Here is a 20,878-nt window from a genome sequence, read left to right as displayed (position 1 = left end):
CACATGAGGAAGAGCTAAGGGACATCCTTCCTCAGTCAGCCAGTTGGGAATACTTTTCAGGACCTTTGGCATAGAGATAAAAGACATTATATAAGCAAATCAGGGGAGAAACTGATACATAAAATGTGCCTACGCTGGACATCTCAGAATGATGCCCATATTTCCAAGCCCCACACAGCAGCTCACTTTCTTCAAGCCGTGTGCATTGCAGCTGCATTGGAGCAACAGAACGAACGGGGAGTCGCTGTCGTGTCAGACTGTACTTCTGTCAGCAAACGTTCTGCCTAACGAAGGAGCTGTGGCAGCCAGTGGTTTTGAGCTTTTGTTTAGTTAAGCGAGCCTTTGTTCAAAGGAAAGCATTTGTGGAAGTCTGATACGTAAACGGGTAAGAGTGAAGGTGCTGGCATGTTTGTGCCTCCCCCACCCCACCATCCCTTGTTGGTCCCTTGCACCCTAAGCGATCTCCTGGACACCCCACATTGGAAAACCGCTAGAATGATGTCAAAAGCTGAGCGTTGTAAGCAGACACGTGGACGCTAATCTAGGGGTGTATGTACTCGCTAGCTAAAATGGACTTCGGTTTTCTCGTTTATGAAAAGGAGGCCGGTGATATCTACTCTGGAAGGTGGTTGTTGACTAGTAATGAAGACATGTTTGAAGTGCCGAGCACACTGCCAAGCACCAGATGGCCCTCAATAAATGCGAGCTCCCTGTTCCTACAAATAACTGTCATCGCGCTGCTGGTGCAGCTGGAGGTTCCGGAGCGGGATCCCTAAGGCTCCGTCAGGGCAAGGCCTGAACCGGAATGACATTAATGCTTCGACTACCTCCAGAATCCACATGGGAAGCTAAGGACGAGGCCAGGACCTCTTGGTGCCAGGATGGACCTGGAACTTTCCCACCGGCTGCAAATGAGCGGCTCCTGACCCAGCTCGACACACCAAGGCCAAGCGCCCTGGACTGCCTCTACACTGAGATTGTCATATTCGCTGCGTAGAAGCGCTTCTTAAGTACGTTAAGGACAGAAGATTAATTCATTTGCCGGCAAGCAATTATTGTAATCCCAGAGGCTACCCGAAACGATAGTAGATGTTTGGTGGGTGTGGTAAGGCTCATGAAGAAACCTCTCTATCGTGCCATAAAAATAATGTGCTCAAAAGGGCTTAAGCAAATCCAGGAAGCTAAGGCAATTCTAGACCAACTAGTCTCTGTACCAATCGTGAGGACTTCACTTCGTCAAATCCACACACAACTTGATTATGACTTGAAAGTACTCTCCTAGAAGATGGCATTCAGCTGTACTCTTCCTAAGCAACTATTGATCTCAAGTCTCTTTGTCTTCCCTCTTTCCAAGCTACAGACTGTTCAGAGCATTGCAGGTTGTTGCTACATAATGTTTACATAATGTATGGACCAAATCAAGAGCAAAGAGGGGAAGTTCAGACTGATTTTGTGCAAATTTTGTTTTGTACAAAGCCCTGGGGATGTGTGAAGGAGGAGGCAAATAGTCATATGGCCTTGAGTGACTGGTGAATGAGTCCATCATTCTAAGGAGAAATGTCTTTGGGATATGACAAAGAAAGAACACGATAACAGGATAGGGAAAGCTTCACTTCAGAAGTTTCGACTAAACTTTCATCCGTTGCACAGTCTCTTCTTCCGAGGGGCCTCCCCCTCCTCATGATCATTTCTCAGTCTTCGCCTGAAGCCCGAAGTTGTAGGTGCCCCTCCAAGATCGGTGTGCAAGCAGAGGGCCATCAACGCACCTAGCAAAGTGTTTTTGAAGTATAATAATGGAAGCAGTACGGAGTGCTTCACAAATTAAATTTCCAAATATGATCTCTTCTGTGAACGATTCTAATGAACGGCAACTGCCTTTTCAGGCCTGGTCCCACAGCTCCCCCTCCTGGCTCTTTCCTTCCCTGGCACTGCCCCTCACACAGGCCCCGCCCAAACAGCCTTGGGTTTTGCAACTCAACTTCTGAGTCTCAGCTTCATCTGCAAAGTGAGCAAATTTCTGAGAAGTTTCGAAGATACTTTTCAGTTCTAACATTGTATCTAAAATGTAAAACTTTATATAAGGATAAAATTAAAATCTAAAGCAATTAGTTGGTCTGAAATTCTTAGTGCTGAAGATTTTGAAGGGCCAAGTCGTTATTTGTTGAAACAATGAATGTTGACTTAGTACCCAGGAAAGTGTACCCAGCAAACACACAGCAAACAAAAACCGAGCTCGTCCTGAATAAATAACATGGGGAAAGCATGTTATCTATAAACTAGGTGCTTTTGTTCTTCAAATATATCTGGTCCAGGGCCCCCACATGTGGATAAATTTATTTCTCCAATGTTGCCTTATTGTGTTCTGTTCGGCTTTACTGGTGCCTAGACTACGCCTGGCTGGGCTGAAGGAAATGACAGTAAAACTAATATTTTTTTTAATGGGAAACTCATTTGGTTATCACACACGTACTGTTACTCTTTAGGGGGGTGGAATCTGTGCATTCCGTCAGCTTTCCTAGTTAATGTATTTCTCTGCTGCAGAGAGAAGGAAGTGGAGCTCCGACTATTCCCCCCTGACTTCCGTTATCAAGACTACAAGTCTTGAGTGTAGGGTTGCTGACAGCTGTTATTTATTAAACCAGGCCCTGGCTGTGAATCGGCTGGGTTGTCGGGGTAAATTTGAGTCATTTTCTAAACAGCGATAAGGATCCCGTAACATGGCCAGCTTTAGGAACTTTCAAGCAGAGGAAGCCAGTTCACATTAGTCAGGCCTGCTTGCCCGTAAATGCTGCAGAGAAATACAACTCACGTGAAGTCTTTTAGCAGGTCTACCTGCTGGGAGACCCAAAGGCGGGTTTTCCAGGCCCTACTCTTGCCCCCCACCCCCCGCCGCTGGGTCTCGCGGTGCTCATCTCCCTCCCTATCATTTCTGTCACCACTAGGAGGCGCTGGATTGGGGCAGTGAGTAAGGGTTCATTAGAATTCTCATCCCATGCCGTGTCCCCCAGTGTCCCTATGCAGAACTTCTGTGGGCAGCAAACTTGGCAAAGCCGCTGACTATGTTCTCCACTTGAAGATTCACAATAGACATTAGCTTATTAATGACCCTAAGAAATTTAAAAGTAAGAAGAGAAGGGGATAAGTTTGGAGGGAAGTGAGAGAAAGAGAAACAAGGGAAAGAGAAACCTGTTACGTTTATTTCACCCTGCATTTGGGGGGGGGGAAGCTTATTTAGCCACCAATCTCTTCTTAGTATAAAACCTATTAAGTCCTGCTGAATTAGAGTTCTGCAAATGTTCCCACTTGGGAAATACGGAAACAGATGATCACTTGAAATCATCCTTATTCTGACAGTGCTATTTACATATCTTCTGATGAGACCTTTCTCACCCAGAAATCCTCCACAGCTTTCCCTTGCCTATAGAGTTCAAATTCCTTAGCACGGCCTTCAAGACCTACCATGATTTGGCCTTAACTTATCTTTCCAGTCTTGGTTCCCTTCCTTCCGGTCCATGAGTATCTGCTACCTCTAAAGTGAGCCTCCCGGGCTGTCTCTTCTCATATCTGTTGCTTTCCCACCTCTGTGTCTCATGCTGCTGGGTCCAGTTGGATGCCTTTCATAGTCTTTACAGTACAAATGCCCTCGCTTCAAATAAATGAAACAATGACCTCTTCTCTAACTTATATTTAGAGCTCATCTTTAGAGCTCTTATACTAGACAAGGTACTGGGCTTTTCATATAGGAATATCTGTCTGTATTTCTTACCTTCCCCTAGGTTTCTTGGGAGAGCAGCTTTATTCATGGCTACCTGTGCCCTAGCTCCTTGCACAGAATAGGTTCTTATTGAAGGAATGATCTGAAGGATAAATGACCACGGTGATTCAACAGGAATCCCTTCCAGGGCAGATAGAACAATGGTCTGAGGACCAGAGGCCTGTTCTGGTTCTGCCATCAGCATGTGGGGACTCAGACCATTCTCTCTCTGCCTGAGAACTCAGTGTGCTCACCTATAACAACAGGGGAAAGGGGCGCCTGGGTGACTCAGTCGGTTAAGCATCTGCCTTCGGCTCAGGTCATGATCCCGGGATCCTGGGATCGAGCCCTGCGTCTAGTTCCCTGCTTAGCGGGGAGTCTGCTTCTCCCTCTCTCTCTGCCCTTCACCTCGGCTCGTGCTGGTGTGCTCTCTCTCTCAAATAAATAAAATCTTAAGTTAAAAAAAAAAAACGGGAAAGCTGGCAGGGGCCACAGGCCTCCTAGAGCTAAATATTCTGAGATTCTCTTGATTTATAATCCACTTTACAAAAAATTTGAGACAATGCTACAGAATTTAGAATATTAGAGAACAATCAACACAAAACAACAACAACAACAACAAACAAAAACAGAGACTAGAGTTCTATTTGAACTTTAATAGGGGAAAAACGATTAATCCAAAGGAAAGATCTCTAACCTTAGGGCCTGAGGAACAGCAAGGGTCTAAGAGAAAGACACTTTTTAAATGAGGAGATTGTCCTGAGTTCTCAAAAGCGTCCACATATATGACTACTTGACTACTTTATAAGGTACACCTGATCTTAAATATATACTTGCACAACTCATCTCTGCAGAAAATGCTTACCTTAAAAGCCTGGCGAACAAAACAATTCTCTAATGCAGCGGTTCCCAAAATGTGCTCTCCAGATGCAACAGCATCACCTGAGACCTCCCTAGAAATACAGATTCTCAGTCACCACCCCAAGCCCTCTGCCTCAGACACTCTGAGGATGGGGCCAGGAGCCTGTGTTGTAACAAGGCCTCTAGTTGGTTCTGATGCCCAAACACGTTTGCACATCATTATATTCAGAATAAATATGTTATCACCTGTGTCTGTGACCGCAAAGATACAGAAATGTGCATTTCACGTTTCACTCCAGTTTGTTATCATTGCTGTACAGCCCACTCCGAAATGGAGTGACGCCAAGTATCTTTGGTCTCTAGCCTTTGACTGCGGCCAGTTTCACTGCTCGGGCATCCACGTATTCATTAAAATCTGCCCATCTCTTACAGCCGATCAAGCAGATCCCTGCAAACTCCTGGCCTGCGGTGAATTTGCCGAGTGTGTAAAAAACGAGCAGACCGAGGAAGCAGAGTGTCGCTGCAGACCAGGGCCCGAGAGCCAGGGGCGCCAGCACCACAGGGACCCAGGCCTCTGTGGCCCCGCGGAGGAATGTGAGGTCATCCAGGGAAAGGGAGCTCCGTGCAGGTAGGTCGAGCACAGTCACTTTATAGACCCAGCAATCTGTTATTTTTGCTTTTGAGAAACCTATCATTACAATGAATGCATATGTTCCTTTAAACCCCTGGTTCTCGGTCTCCAATGAACATCAAAATCTCCCAGAGGAGGACTTCTTAAAACACATGGCCGGGCCCTGCTAAGCTCTTTTTTGATGCAGTAGGTCTGAGTAGGGCCCAGGTAAGGCTGCTGCTGCCGGTCCAAGGACCACACTTTGAGACCACTTCTCTGGCCTTTCAACAGTGTTTCATTAATAAGGGAAGGAAAAAGAGCCTGTGTCGGCTTCAAGACCAAATACCACATGGTCTCCTACCTTAATTGGTGCTGAGGGGTGTGTAATATTTGTTTTTCCCCTATTTGTAAATATAGCTTTCATCGTGAGAAATTTGGAAAATACAGAGACTTATGAGAAAGAAAAATCATGTGATATTCATCATATTAACAGTTCTTATCTTTTGATGCACATGTTTACACAGAATGTTTCCATAGAATGTCCTAAAGCAAAATGGAATCAGACTGGCTTCTTCTTTCATACTCAGCTTTTTTCTAAGTAGAACATTCCCCCATGTCACTAAATATTTTCTGTACCATCATTTTTAATGATTACATAGTGGTCTATTCTATAGACATGATATGTTTATGAATCCTTTATTTTCAACAGAAAGGTTAGAAGAAGCTCTTAAGAAGAGGGAAAAGGAGGCGAGATATAATCGGCCTTCCTTCACGAGCCAGACTTTAGGGTGTAGGTGGTACTATGAATGATCAGGGAACACAGAGGCTCCTAACTCTTCTCCAAGTCCTGTGACACCCAGATCAAGTCCACACTGAGCCCTCCGCCTGTGGAGGGCTCCTTCCCGAGCCCGTCTCGCCTTTCCCAGTCCAGAGTTTCCCACCACACACACCTGACCATCTTCTCAGTGGTCATCACCTTAGACCCACATCTTCGGTAGATCATCCTGTGTTTGTTTTTACGGTCCTCCTACTCATTCTAGTGGCCACAGTCTCTAATTTCCCACCAGGGAGCTCGTGGCCATCTGCTTACTCCATCAACAAGAAGATAGAGAGATTCAGCCTTTCTCTTCATGAAACATGTTCCTTCAAAGTATTAACACTTTAAAGACAACGACTTAACCCAGTGATGGTTAAGAAGCAATATTCTAGAATCAGACAAATAGTGATTAAAATTTTGGCTTAGGGGCGCCTGGGTGGCTCAGTCGGTTAAGCGTCTGCCTTCAGCTCAGGTCATGATCCCAGGGTCCTGGGATTGAGCCCCACATCGGGCTCCCTGCTCAGCCCGATAAATAAATAAATAAATAAATAAATAAATAATCTTTAAAAAAATTTTGGCTTAGCAATTTACTAATCAAGTGACCTTGGACCGATTACATCTTAAAAATCTCAACTGCCTCATTGGATAATGAGACTAATAAAACCCACCTATTGGGCTACTGCAAAGGGTATATGAAAATGTTTATAAAGCATCTTTACAAAGAACATAAAGCACAAGAGTATCCATTCAAGCGAGTGAGGATTATGATAATGCTGTCATCTTTTCCAAGTTAATCTCAATTAAAATCCCAACAGGATTCTATATGGAATTTGACATTCTGGTTCTAAATTTCCTCTGGAAATAAAAAGGTACAACAGAAACTCTTAAAGTACAATGATGGAGAGGTTGCTCTGTAGGATAACAATACTTAAAATAACACTTAGAACACTAAGTAGACAATAAATACACAGAACAAATATATATGAGCCCCAAATAGACTCTTATAGAGAATGTATTTTAACAAGCACTTTAAATCAGTAGGAAAAGTATGGACTGGTCAATAATGGTTAGAATACAATTGGCCTTCCATTTAGAAAAAAAATTGTTAGTTTTTTACTGTACACAAATCAATTCTGTAACAAAGATTGAAACCTAAAATGAAAACTTTGAAAGTATGAGGAAAACTATTTTTAAAACCACGTCTGTAATCCTGAGCTAAAAAAGCCTTCCCTAATTCAGACCCCAATTCTAGATGACATTAAGAAGAGGATTTCCACCTGGAAAAAGTCCCCATAAATAAAATTAACATAAATAAAATTAACATATTAACGTAAATAATAAAAATATTTATAGCCTATCTTATATCATAAAGGTTGAACGTTCATAATCATCAGAGCTCCTACAATAAAAGACAAATATGCAAATATTAAAATGGGCCAAGAATACAGAAGTGCGAGTCACAGAAGAAATCCAGATGACCAAGAGAACAGAGGAAAAGATGCGTTCGGTCTCACTATAATTAGGGAAATCCAAAAACAATCAAGAGATATCATGTTACTCATGAGCTCGGTAAAAATGTTAATGCCATCCAGTGTGAGTGACGTCAGGGAGAACTGGTCTGATCAAGCATTGCACCTGGACGAGTAAATCAGAAAAAACCTCTTTCCAAGAAATATTTGTATCAATAAAATTTTAAATTTGATTCAAATACTCTTTTAAGACAACTATTCCTACAAGAATAGTTGCATTTGTGCACTAAGATATGTTCATAAAAATGTTCACAACATCACTGCTTTGATCGTGAAGCAATGCACAGCGTGTCTGTGGAGAAATAGTGGTCACCGCGGAGCACGGCGGTTAAAAGCAAGAACATAGCTCTACTGGAGCTAAAAATAGACATTTTATTAAATGAGAGAAGTAAATTGCAGAATAATAGATCCTGTTTGGGTAATAATTTAATAATAAAACTGTATACTTAGAAGATTATGAGGTTCAACTATATGGCATTACCATTTTATCGGTAACCAATCACCGAATATTGGCAGTTTTGTATGGTTCACTCAAATACGTAGGGAAAAGCACAGCAGACATGTGGAATGACAGACACTCTCAGCCACTATTCCAGTTAACCATGGAAATGAGTAGAATTGCTCAATGTTAAATGTTAAACCCTGATCTCGGCATGAGGACAAACCCCACTGCCCCCATGAGCACCTCAGAACCGAAGCACAGTGGTGCTGAGGGCCCCCCCGGATCCCTGCCACCCACTCCTGTTCCTCAGAGATGCCAGCATTTATGTGACTCTACGGTTGACTTACGGGAGGATCAGATGACAGTTTAAGACCTTATCAACCATAGATGAAGACGGTGATTAAGACCAGAGGCTTTAGGGGCGCCTGGGTGGCTCACTCGTTAAGCGTCTGCCTTCGGCTCAGGGTGTGATCCCAGGGTCCTGGGATCGAGCCCCACATCAGGCTCCTCCGCTGGGAGCCTGCGTCTTCCTCTCCCACTCCCCCTGCTTGTGTTCCCTCTCTTGCTGGCTGTCTATCAAATGAATAAATAAAATCTTAAAAAAAAAAAAAAAAAAAAAGACCAGAGGCTTTAGAGTTAGACCCAAGTTAAAACTCAAGCTCCATGCCAACTAGTTGTGACCTGAAGCAACTTCAGGCCTCACATTTCTCATCCATATAATGGGGATAACAGGAATACATTCATGGGTTCAGGTGAGGAATAAACCAGATGCTCTTCAGGGTAACCTGCTCTGTCGCTAGCATTACTGCTTTGTTGATTATCAACAAAGGGCAGCCCCATAAGGAAAAACCTGAGAGTCCCTACCTGACATTTTTTTTTAAAGATTTTATTTATTTATTTGACAGAGGAGGGAGGGAGCACAAGCAGGGGGAGCGGCAGCAGGCAGAGGGAGAGGGAGAAGCAGGCTTCCCCGCTGAGCCTGGGATGACCTGAGCTGTAGACAGACATGTAACCGACTGAGCCACCCAGGCGGCCCCCCAAGCCACCTGGCAGTTAAACCTAAACTCAGAAGCAAATCAGCCAGCAACACTAAAGTGTCAGCACTGAAAGCAGCACTCTCTAGAGCATTGTAAACTCGGCGGCATTTTCGTTGCTCTACCTGAAAGTGAAGGAAGAGGTAGGGAAACTATATTGAGGGCGGGCGCCTTCTGAGATGAGTCCACGGAAACACGAGGACCGTTTTCAGTTTGTTTGGCCATTCTACTGCCAAGTCATCATTCAGTTTTCACCTTTGTTTTTCCCTCTATTCTTTTCCTCAATTCAATACTCACAAATATACTCCATATATTTTTCATTTCCTTAAATTTTAATTGTCCTATGTACGTATTCAGTTATATTAGGAACTTGGTAAAAATTCTCCCAAAAATAAACAAAATTTTCATTTTCAAAGATCCCTTTCTTAGCTTAATGAGTTTTACTTTTATTAATCACAATTATCATTATACATACACAGAAAAGGCAAATCCAGATCTATTTATGGCTTTTCCTCCCCGGATCTAAAAATTTTCACTTTGTCCTTTAATTTAATAGGCCTAATGTGCTCTCTGCGATGTTTTTTATGATGATGAAAATTATTTCCAAATACAAGAGCCAGATTAAGGAAATATTGATGCAAAGTGATGTCTATGAGGAGATTTTAATAAGGAAGTACTTGTCTTAACTACAGCAAGATCCCAGATTTACTCAGTTGCTGCACTTCAGACAGGGGAGGGATCCATTGTGTTATCTCTAGTAGCTGTTTCTAACCCCCTTATGAGCACTTTCTCCACTAGATGGGGAAGGGTTGGCAGGGAGGGAGCCAAGACAGGGAGGGGTTAGAGTTTAATACAGTCCAATCCAATTTTTTAAAACTTCATCTGATTAATAGTTGGAGCAATCAATTTAGGCAACTCAGTTCCCGTGGAGTATTCAATCAGGCCCCAAAATCCTTTCCCTTCCCTTCCTTTCTTCAAGGTGGTGTCTAAATGTCTGGGGAGTGGGGGCGGAGGCCTCTTCTTGCCTCACCAGGTCCTTTGGAAAGTTTCTATCCCCATATTTCCCTCACCTGTGATCTCTTAGCTCTGACCGCAGGCACCTACCCATCCCTTAGCACTCTGAGCCTCCAAGTCACCCAGACAGGTAAGTAGGAACCAGAAATTCTGCCTTAGCTGGTGGTAGAAGGAAGGAACTTGTCCTCAACTACACCTCCTGGAGAGGCTCTTCCTTCTTCCTAGAGTGATACTCTTTCCGCCTTTCCCTGAAATTATAATGGACAGAATGTTGGGAGAAAGAAAACCATTTACAGATAAGGGAACATATGTCAGAAAGTATTCCCCAAATATTATATCCATCTTAGAATGTAAAGAGGGAAAAGGCAAGGTGCAAAATGTGTATATACTATAATCAGAAATTCTATGATATGTATATTAAAAAGTCTGGAATTATGTACATCATGTTTTGAAATAACTTATTTTTAAACTGTATGAACACATGTCATTGCACAGTTGTTTTTCAGCAAGCACGACTCAGAACCTGACTTTAAAAATAAGACAAGAAAGTAATAACTCCGCTTTTCGCAAGATGAAGTTATCACTCATCTTTCCCACGAGCTTTGTTCAATCCTTCTGCCACCACTGCCTAAGAAACAGTGCGCAACTCGAAGGCGGAACTCAGGGGCGGATGCAGACAGCCTCGTTCTTCCAGCTCTAATGGAAAGCACCTGCAAAAATAGGCCACCCGTTGTCATCGTCATATTAATTTTAAAGCTAACATAGTAGAAAACTGTGGTCGCTATTAATGTTGATAAGCCCGGGAAATAGGATACCATGTTTTTGCTTTCTTTTGTAGGTCGTCAGGTCACTCTAAAAATCAAGCATACAAAACTAGTGTCAAAAAGTTCCAACATCAGCAAAATAACAAGGTAAAATAACACTTTCATGTGTTGGTTTTGGTTACTGAATTTTAAAGAAAATTTAAAACATTTCTAGGTCTGACTCCTGTTTTAAATAAAGATAAGTACGAACCCTTTTCCTTTATTTGCCAAGCTTTTTAATTTAGTGTTACAAGGGTGGGGGGGGGGGAGGGAAGGGTGAGATGCATTCCTTGGTGTGAGGAAGACAGAGACAGAAGGCTGGCATTAACTGAAATGTATAGAGAAAAAAAAAAAAAACCCCAGGAATGATCCAAGTATTTTTATTCACCTTTTCTTATAAAAATATACGTGCAATTTATCAAATGCATTGCAACAGGTTGCAATTTTCATAATAATTTATATTCCTGGATAATTTTTATGCATATTCTTATAAAATATCTTCTTTTGATTTCAAACAATGAGCTAAAGCAAAAATATGTAGAGAAATAGAGGAAACATAATTTGTGAACAATGAAGTAACTTCAAAAATTCCTAAAAGTTCATCCTCAGATGAATGTTCCTTCCAGTGTCCTAGATATCTTTTTCAAATTATTCATCCAACTTATTTTACTAAAATAACTGTCTTACAAAGGGAAATAACTTATCTATAACCGGTTAAATATAGAGATTTTTAAAAAATAACTTTTGAGAAAGTATCTTGGACTTTTAGTCTAAAATAAAAAATTTCAAAAAAATTATACCATCTTTGATGGTAAAAGTGAGTGATAATCAGCCAGTGCCCGCTCTGAAATCTATAGAATTGGGTGGAAACAAACACCTCTAAGCTTGTACTTGAAACAAGTTATCCCCATCAACAGACAGTCAAGGATACTGAGACAAGCACACCAACGGCTGATCATAATTTCACGTATCCGGGTGCACACTGGGAAGAATGTGAGCCATTTTGATTTCCTGAAACAAAAGAAATTAGAAAGACAGGAAAAGTTGAGACTTGAGCCACAAAATGACAACGAAACACCAGATCTGATATTAAGAAAATGTTGGGGATGAAGCAAACACCAAATAAACCCTGAAGTCCCAGGTAGAATTGAGGAGCTCATTTCAAATGAAGCAGCAGCATGGAGTAATCATGTCTTGTCTGCCCCACTGACGTATGACAGGCTCAGCCTGAGAGTCTAAATGGGTCTAAGAAGACATGGAATACATTCCTACGACATTATAAAGTGAGGAATATTTTGGAGGGCATCCCGAAACCCTTCAAAGAAGATATCCTAAATAGCAAGCAGGTTCTTTCAAACACCAGCAGAAGTGACACTGGAATGAAGTATGGATTTGACCTCAAGGGGCATTTCTTAAGCTCTTAAAACGATTTCTCTTCCAGATAATCAAGAAAAGAGATTCTGAATTACTGGCTGGAGAAGATGAAGAATTTAACTATCGAGATTGGGAAGGAAATTAAAAACTAAAAATGTACAGATCTCAAGAGAAATGGTTTGCTTTCTCAAGGTAAATTGTATCCACTGTGTTAAAATTCTGAAAACATAGGCAGGCATGTTCACTGGTCACCAGAATCCAGGCATAGGGGCAACATCGAGAACCAACACACACCCATGTTTCAAACAGAGAAGAATCGTGTACTTGATGACCGGTACATTCTGCAGAATAAGCTGCTTATTATCGAAATCCAAAACACAATCAGTAAAACACATTTCAGCCACGCCTGACTGATAGTCAAAGTGATAGCAAGACAGGTTTGCTTCCAGCTGCCCTTAAAATACTGCTCACAGATCACATACAGGGGCAAGTGACTGATTGTTTCGGGGAGGTTGAACAGTGTATCAGGAAGCAAAGCTCTTCGTGTGTCACCATGTTCATAAAAGACGACTACTTATGCAAGGAGATGTAGGTCTCTCTGAATCATGGATGTATCGAGTATGTAAACACTGCTGGGGCATATTTGCTCCATACTTCAATGTCTGTCATACACACACACACACACACACACACACCCTCAGTCTTAGGCACACTAATTTTACTAGAAATTAGTGCTTACACAGTAGATTAGTTTTGTTGCCAATAACTTCTGAATTGTTCCTTTCAAAGAAAAAGGAAGTGGGGTTCACATATACATACCATGAGAAATCTAACTCTTCTTGTGACCCCATAAAGCTATGTTAAAGCGGGGGCGGGGGAGGGGGGAGTAATGTTATGCTTTGTGGCATAACCAATGCCTGTTCTCCACCACAGACGAACTGTCTTCCTATAATTTAGTAACTCCATTGAATACTTCTGGACACTAACTTTCCTGTGTGCATGGGTAGACTGGCATCAAGGTAATCCATTTTAGCCAGTTTTTAATGTGCTACTTAATGAAAAAATGATTTCTCTGTATCTATTTCAAATGTTTCACTAATATATTTGCTGCAAAACCTTAATTTCAATAAAATATAAATACCATATTCATAGATTTATAATAACATGGATCTGTTTTACTAGGTATTCCCTGGGTTTGCTTTATGGATTATGATAAATGATTTTAAGCATGATTTTCATGCTACCAAAAGATTGCAAAATATTCAACATTGACAGCAACATCTTAGCAGTAAAACTTCAAGAATAAAAACAAATGTTTCCTAGTAATAGACACAATCTATCCCCCTGCCTGGTTACAAGCCCTGAAAATTCACTCCTGTTGGCCTCAGAAATGCATAGCATTCATCCCTATTCCCACACCAATCCTCCCCTAAAGTGAGGAGCTGTGATATGGGATCAGGAGCTGTGATATGGGATCAGGAGCTGTGATATGGGATCAGGAGCTGTGATATGGGATATGGTATGCTGCTGGAGAGCCACCAAGCAAAGAATGGTGGCAGGAGGTGTACCTACTCACTTCCGTATCCCTGGAACCCAGAGGAAAAACATGCTTGTTAGAAGCACGATAGGCCAACCAAAAGCACATGAAAACAATTCCATCAAGAGAGAAAATGAGGGGCGCCTGGGTGGCTCAGTAGGTTAAGCGTCTGCCTTCATCTCAGGTCATGATCTCAGGGTCCTGGGATCCAGCCCTGGGACAGGCTCCATGCTCATCGGGGAGTCTGCTTGTCCCTCTTCCCCCCTACCCCCGACTCCTGCTCTCTCTCTCAAATAAGTAAATCATTTAAAAATATTAAAAAGAAAGGAAATGAAAATCTAACAATGATCACCTCCTCCTAACGTGCCCTCCACCCTCCACATTTCAGTTGTGCTCTAACAAGAGCAGGGAATGTTGTCTCTGATGGGGAAGGAAAAGTATGTAAACACTCCATCCTCTGTTAGAAAGGTGTCCCTGTGAAGCAAGGGCCCCTCACTGGCTGGATCACCCACATTTTGGATTGGTCTTTCCAACCAGCTTAGAGAAGAGCTGTTGAGCCACCTGCATCATGGTAGGTTCCAGATGAGGGGCATGAAGTAGCCTATAGAAACTATCTACATTCAAAGTCTCAGCAAGAAGGCCTCTTCTTTGGATCCCTAGTTTTTACATCCTGTGTCATCTTGTGAACAGACTGGTAAGGGCCTAGGGAAAGGTAGCCAAGGTTTGGGTTTTCTCTAATCTAGTCAGTGTGAGTAGTCGCAGGTCACACACGGTCCTGCTTGTTCCCTAGATGGGAAACCCATAAAAGTTTGGGGCCAAAACTCGAGGATGTTCCTGTCACCTGAGTTCCCTTGCCTTTTCCCCCAGCCACCTAGCACAGGGTTTCCAGCTCTGTTAACTGGATGAAACTCAGGACCTCAGACTTCTCCAACTTACCCCATCGGAGACATGGGGCGACAATGCAACATTTACAACTGTTTACAACACCCTGTAACTGTATTAAAAGCACAAGATGCGAGGAAGTTCTACACAGGCAGCATTTATTATTTCTATTTCCAGTACATCAGTGTTTTAGGAAAGAATGAGATATACACTTTTTAAGGAAATGAGGAAAAATTGAGTAACAGTTGCAATTAGATGGATTTTCAAAAGTGAAAAGAAAATGGCCCATTAATAAGCCTATTCGAGGTCTGAACATGAGATGCTGCATAGATACAAAGTAGTATTACTTTGAGTATTACTTGAGTGATGGAGAAGGAAGAATACATTGACTTGAACTGAACTGAATCGTATTCAATGATCTGGTCCTAACATGGGTAGACTCCACCTCCCAAAGTCTCCAACTTCATCCTCCGTCAGGCTTGTGCACAGACTGTCTCCTTCCTGCTGGCCTCCTCCAGGGTGGCAGTGCCATTTCTACATGCTAAGAATTTATACACCAGGTCTATCCTGATCCAAGTTTTAATAACCATAGGTTCTTCTTCTATAGTACATACAATTAATTTTAAAACTCCACTAAGTGCTTGGAGTGCTTTGTCAGATAAAAAGCATCAGTGTTTTTCAACCTGGGGATGTAGAGTCTTCAAGGGCAGACCCATTTCTTTCTCTTCCACCACTGCTTTCCTCTTTCCTTATTGTTACCATTGTTACAATTGATCCCCTCAACTTGTCCATATTCTCATTTTTTAGAGATCTTCTGTCCTCCCCCTCCCTAGTTGGTTTACTTTTATTTCTTCTCAGAGAAATAAAAACTCTCAATACTTGTTGTTTCTGGTAATGATACATAAAGAAAACATGTCACGCCTTCAGAAGATGTGGAATGACAAAGAAGCAATCCTTTGTCAATCGGCAGGGGGCCACTCAAAAAAATGTGCTTGTTTTGATTCTTTCTGTTTCACATGATTGAAGCAAAAGCATTTATATCTCTTTCATGGTCTAGAACTAAATTATTTGACCCCTCTGATCTCTTTTACCTCCTCTGTGAAAGGAGGCAGATCCACCACTAACATTGTATTAATTGACTGACTGATTCATTCATAAATATTTATTCTACTTATCCAAGTACTCTTAAGGTATTTCACGTGAAGAAACCAAATATCTACATATCTGGATCCCCTGAGAACCATAGTAATAACCTGTGAATGAAAATTTAAAGAAAAAATTTTTAAATCCAATTAATAAAGCTCTACAATTAATCCTCATCATTATTCTTGCCTGTGAATTTCTATTCTCTAGCTAAGCTTCCACAAATACCACCTATTTCCCACGTAAGACTGTATTTTCTTACAAAAGTGTTCACTGTGTTACAGGAAAGAATGACCTATTAAAAAGTCATTATAGGAAGCAGAATGTGAGTTACAATAAAATGTCTCTTGTGTGGGCTTGCACTCCTACGTGAATTATTTTATTTTTTCCTCACATAATCCTTTGAGAAGGTGCCATCTACTCAACTTTACAACTAAGAAAATTCATTGTTCTCTTGACATATGTGTATTAGAGAAGGTTTCTTTCTCTTAGTGCATACCGACAGCTCATAGTACATATCTCAAATGGGTTAATGGCATTAGGAATTACATTATAATTAAATTGAATGTGAAAACATTTCCTTCTCATTTTTAATATTTTATGTATATCTACTTTTGCAAAGTATACACTAAGGAAGGCATATGTATTGAGTAAGACAAGCATTAAGAGTTCTTAATATACAGTATGCCGGTTTAAGTTTCAAATTTTAAATCTCAATTAAAATGACACTAAAATAGAAATTCACTTTTGATTCCTACAAAGTTTTCACGTAACATGTATGGGTATGATTGTGAATACTGTGAAGCAGCCGTATCAACATCTTTTAGAATACCATTTCTGCTATCTCCGGAAACTGAAAATGTTGATAGGGTCCGAAATTTTTCCCGCAAAGGGGCCTGTGTGCATCTACGGTATGTAGGTTACCGTAAGTCTATCTGAACTAGGACAATTCTCCTGGTCGCCAAAATTAACTCAGGAGACTACTTTAAATAGATAAGTTCTAGGACAGCTGTGTGACATAATTAGCAACAAAATGACTTAAAACTATACTTTTATTATCTACTAAAGACTTGCAATGATGCTTTGCTGTGATAAATGTCTTACAAATTTTTCAAAACATTAAGTCCTCTCATTACAATAATTTTAACCTATTTGATGAGTTTTCCATCTAGTGCCTATAGAGTATATATAAAACTCCTGAAAACAGCACTAAAGAGACAACTCATTAAAAATCGATTTGGTTATTAAATTTTCTTCAAGGACTTTACTTGTTACTAGTTAAGCTTATCATTCACTATCCTATACAAATAAAAACACCAATTAAAGGCGAGTGATGAGAAGAGAGAGAATAGGTCATTTATTTTCAGTAACCAGACCTTCTGTCACCAATCACAGGGACCAAATGACCCAAGAGTGGGTGAATCTCTGCAGTAATACAGCCTTCAAAAGATAATCATATTCACATTCTCAATAGCACAGACAGGACCATTTAATTTCTTTAACAGGAGACAATCATTTGCACAGTATCATAATAAATATTTCTGTACTGAGACACATATTATGAGAGAAGCAATTCTGAAAACAGTGTGGCTCAAAAGCACTAATCTAATCAGCTGGGAAATATTTTCCTAACTGAGGTACTCTTTCTAGAAAAAAAAAGAATCACTGGAAATCCACTTCAAAGGTTAAGGTCTTTAAAAATCAGGGAGAAAAAGTGCAAAGAATACTTTTATTTTTCTAATTTTATTCTAAAATACAAACAAGACTCATTAGATTATGTCAGCACAGCTCCTTGGTGTGTCTTTGTCTCCAAATCCCTAACATGAAGTCATAAACATCAGGCTTGAAACTACTGACATTTGATCAAAACTAACACCACACAAAGAAAAAAAATTAAATTATCAGTTACGTGAAATAAACAATCACTTACTAAGTACTGGACTTTGAATCACAAAGCTTATAAAACAGCTCTCCAATTACCAAAATCTCAAGGCCAAAAAAGACACTAGGAATTTTTTTAAAAACGAAGATGTTTTGCAGCACAACACTAGTTTAAATCATATGAAACAACTTGGACCAGATTCTGATACAAAAATCACAATTGAGATGAAGTTGAAAGAATGTTTGCATTCAGTCCAGTTAAGCCACAGTGCCACGGAAAACCTATTTCCTTTTCTAAATGAAACAAGTTATCTCAAAACTTTTAAGCATTTAAATTGTCTGAATTTCCTTTATTTGTCCGTGGAATAGAAGAAAATATTTTTCTATAGCGACACATTGTGATAGAAAAGAAAAATAAATCTGTGCAAGATACTGAGAGTGCCTCCTCTATCACACAGCACGTCAAACACATTCAGGCTCTTTCTGGAATTCTAGAGGTTCAGGTGAATTGCTTTATTCAAACTAAGACACACCACAAAGGAGGGGGAAAAAAAATTTTCCACCTTCAATGCAAATTTCCATGAATTTCTGAAAAAGTAAATTTAAAAAAGTACACAGCTTTTCAGATCAAAACATCAGTGCCCTGATTATTTTAAGTGCCTTAACTTTTGTAGGAAACTTTAAGCTAAGGTTTCATCATTCCAGCTATATGGTTCTGTGCCATTCTTGTAAAAGCTAGTATTTTGAGCTTTTAAAAAACTTATTTTCCTAGAGAACAATCACGATGGACTTCAAGGTAGTCTATTGGCAAAGAATGAGAAATGTCAGAATCTGTCCAAGTGTTAACAAGTATTAGAACGAGGAGAAGCTGAACAGTTACAGCTGGATACAGGAAAATAAGGTTTACGTCCCCAATTCACTACCATCATTTACCTGAAATTAACAAAAAGCCACGATTACTAAAATCTGTTCACTCTGTATAAGCAGTTCTAACCTGATCATGGAACGGTCCGACCTCTGGGGCACACACCCTGCCTAGGACCGCGCGCGGGCCCCCAGCTGCGGCGCAGGCTGCCGCGTCTATTTGAGCAGATTCTGCAGCATGGCCGTTGCATACGTGGGCCTAGCCTGCCTGCTCTCAATTGCTTTCTGGAGGTACTGGATGCCTCCACAGCGTTCCCAAATCTCTTCGAACTGTCTTGGCAAAATCTCAGCACCACGCTTTCGAGTCAGGCCTGTCTCTTCCAGATTCAGCTCACACATCTCCATGTCGTCCTTACCTGCACAGGGGAGACTTCAGACAATTAGCCGTCACTCTCTCCAGAAGCACTTACTATAAACTTTCTTCCTGAAATACAGTTCTCAATTCTCACAGATTCAAGAACTTTTAAAACTTTCTTTTCTTCCTTTACGACAGAAATCTGCCTAATAAATTCACCAGAAACGAGTTAAATTTGTCCTCCACCAAGGACCGTTTCAGGAAAGTATTAATGCTGCAGTTGATCAAACAAGTTCTCAGCCTTAATATAAAAATGCTACGTTTCTTTAAACAATTATAAATCAACTGATGTAATTAAACACCAATGAAAAGGTTCTTAAGACACAGACAAGTTTCTGTGTGCTCTACAAGGACATAATTAATCCAAGCAATTTCACATCATAAATAAATTAATCCTCAATTAACTGGAAATGGGATTCAACTGCAGAACTCCATTCCTCAATCCTAAAATGTAATGAGTTATTACATTATATATTAGACTTTCATTCAGAGGGTTTATAATCCGTTTTTGCTTTACAAGGTTTTTTTCACATAAATCATACACACCAGCCACAAGAAGGATGGGTGGCTTGTCAGGATGGAGTTCCATTTGCCGGGCAATCCATGGTCCGTCGAAATGGGCATACCACCAGCCTTTCTTCTTATTCTGCGGGTTTTTGTACTGGTCGGCAGGGCGGATGAATGGGATGCGGAAGAAGCGCTGCTGTCGGTTCATTTCGATCTCCTGCTGCCTGGCAGGACGCTGAGACGCCGGGTTCTGCTGAGCTATTACACAGAGCAAGGAAAGTTACACCAGCAGCCCAGGGGATAATGAAAACAGCCTTTAATCCTAAAATGCACCACACATTTTTAAAAAAAGAAGAAGAGGGTTCCTAACAGTAACTTTAAAACAAAATATAAATATTAATTACTTATAAATGAATAAAACTTAAGAGTGTGATCTTAGAATTTTCTTCCCATAAAGATGTTCCTTAATATTGCAAGTAAACACACACACACACACACACACACACACTCTCTCTCTCTTTCTCCAAAACACCAGCAATAAAAAAAACAAGCCTAAGCAGATTCCCACAAATGACTGTATCAGTAACCTAAAACTCACATGGCAGGAGAGCAAACTAGTATTATTTGCTAGAATTTATATTTTATCTCCAAACAGTTCAAAATCAAAGGCCACAGAATAACTTTTATGGGACTATTTATGATAAAACAAATGAACGGTAATTTCACAAATGTAAAGAATTACAGATATCTGTCAATTTAATCACTATTTCTTCAGAAAAGTGGAAGACAAAAGTTTGCTCTTTTGTCAACGATTTTGGGATTTTAAATGGCCAGAACAGATATTTTACTAATAATATTTAGACAACTTCATGACAACAACAAAAAACTGTAACCAGTAAAAAAGCATGAACTTGCCCTCAGAGATATTTGCTTACTCTGAAATCAGATTGAATAAAATCCACTAAATTAAGTGGAAAGTGTATAATATTTGGTTCTCTTTGTTACAGAAAAGAAAAATCCTTGATTTTCTGCTAGTGCTGGACATTGCACTCATATCAATTTTTCCCCCTTGCTTAATTTTCACTACTAAACAGTTAGGTTTTTATTTTATCTGCAAATATAAACATTTCTCTGGGGCAGTAACTTTACAGCTTCGGCAGCATAATTTTGGAAAGTCTGTTTAATGTGCTTTTTACTCACAACTTTAAAAGTAAACCAGCCATTTACTTCAGCTCAATTAAGAATCTCACTGAAATGCTTAAGGATGTCAATGAAAAATTGCAGCATATGTGTAAGTCAAGAACAGCCACATGGCTTTTGTAAGAATTTCCAAATACTGAAAGGATGAAAATACTCTTATTCTAAACTTTTTACACCAATAGTAAAAGCTTTATAGCAGCTGAATTTCTGT

The 20,878-nt window shown here is 40.4% G+C and overlaps 2 protein-coding genes across 11 annotated transcripts in view; one reads left to right on the top strand and one right to left on the bottom strand.

Moving 5' to 3' along the window:
• IMPG1 (interphotoreceptor matrix proteoglycan 1) overlaps window positions 1–12,491 on the top strand; it is a 124,550-nt gene extending 112,059 nt beyond the window's left edge. The window contains exons 14-16 of the mRNA XM_026507043.4: window positions 5,048–5,243; window positions 10,900–10,972; window positions 12,306–12,491. Of these exons, the coding sequence (XP_026362828.3) occupies window positions 5,048–5,243; window positions 10,900–10,972; window positions 12,306–12,383 (347 nt within the window). The 3' untranslated portion in view covers window positions 12,384–12,491. The remainder of the gene's footprint in view (window positions 1–5,047; window positions 5,244–10,899; window positions 10,973–12,305) is intronic.
• A 4,643-nt stretch (window positions 12,492–17,134) lies between these two features.
• Window positions 17,135–20,878, bottom strand: part of MYO6 (myosin VI) — a 138,400-nt gene continuing 134,656 nt past the window's right edge. For all 10 annotated transcript variants that reach the window (XM_057303875.1, XM_044387105.3, XM_044387107.3 and 7 more), the window contains 2 exons: window positions 19,507–19,725; window positions 17,135–18,961 (listed from right to left, as the gene is read on the bottom strand). In XM_057303875.1, coding sequence (XP_057159858.1) covers window positions 18,762–18,961; window positions 19,507–19,725 — 419 coding nt within the window. In that variant the 3' untranslated portion in view covers window positions 17,135–18,761. The remainder of the gene's footprint in view (window positions 18,962–19,506; window positions 19,726–20,878) is intronic.

Source organism: Ursus arctos, unplaced genomic scaffold, assembly GCF_023065955.2.
Source record: "Ursus arctos isolate Adak ecotype North America unplaced genomic scaffold, UrsArc2.0 scaffold_29, whole genome shotgun sequence".
NCBI classification, from domain to species: domain Eukaryota; kingdom Metazoa; phylum Chordata; class Mammalia; order Carnivora; family Ursidae; genus Ursus; species Ursus arctos.
The sequence above is the reverse complement of the archived record's forward strand: the minus strand, read 5'-3'. Positions and strand labels throughout refer to the sequence as shown.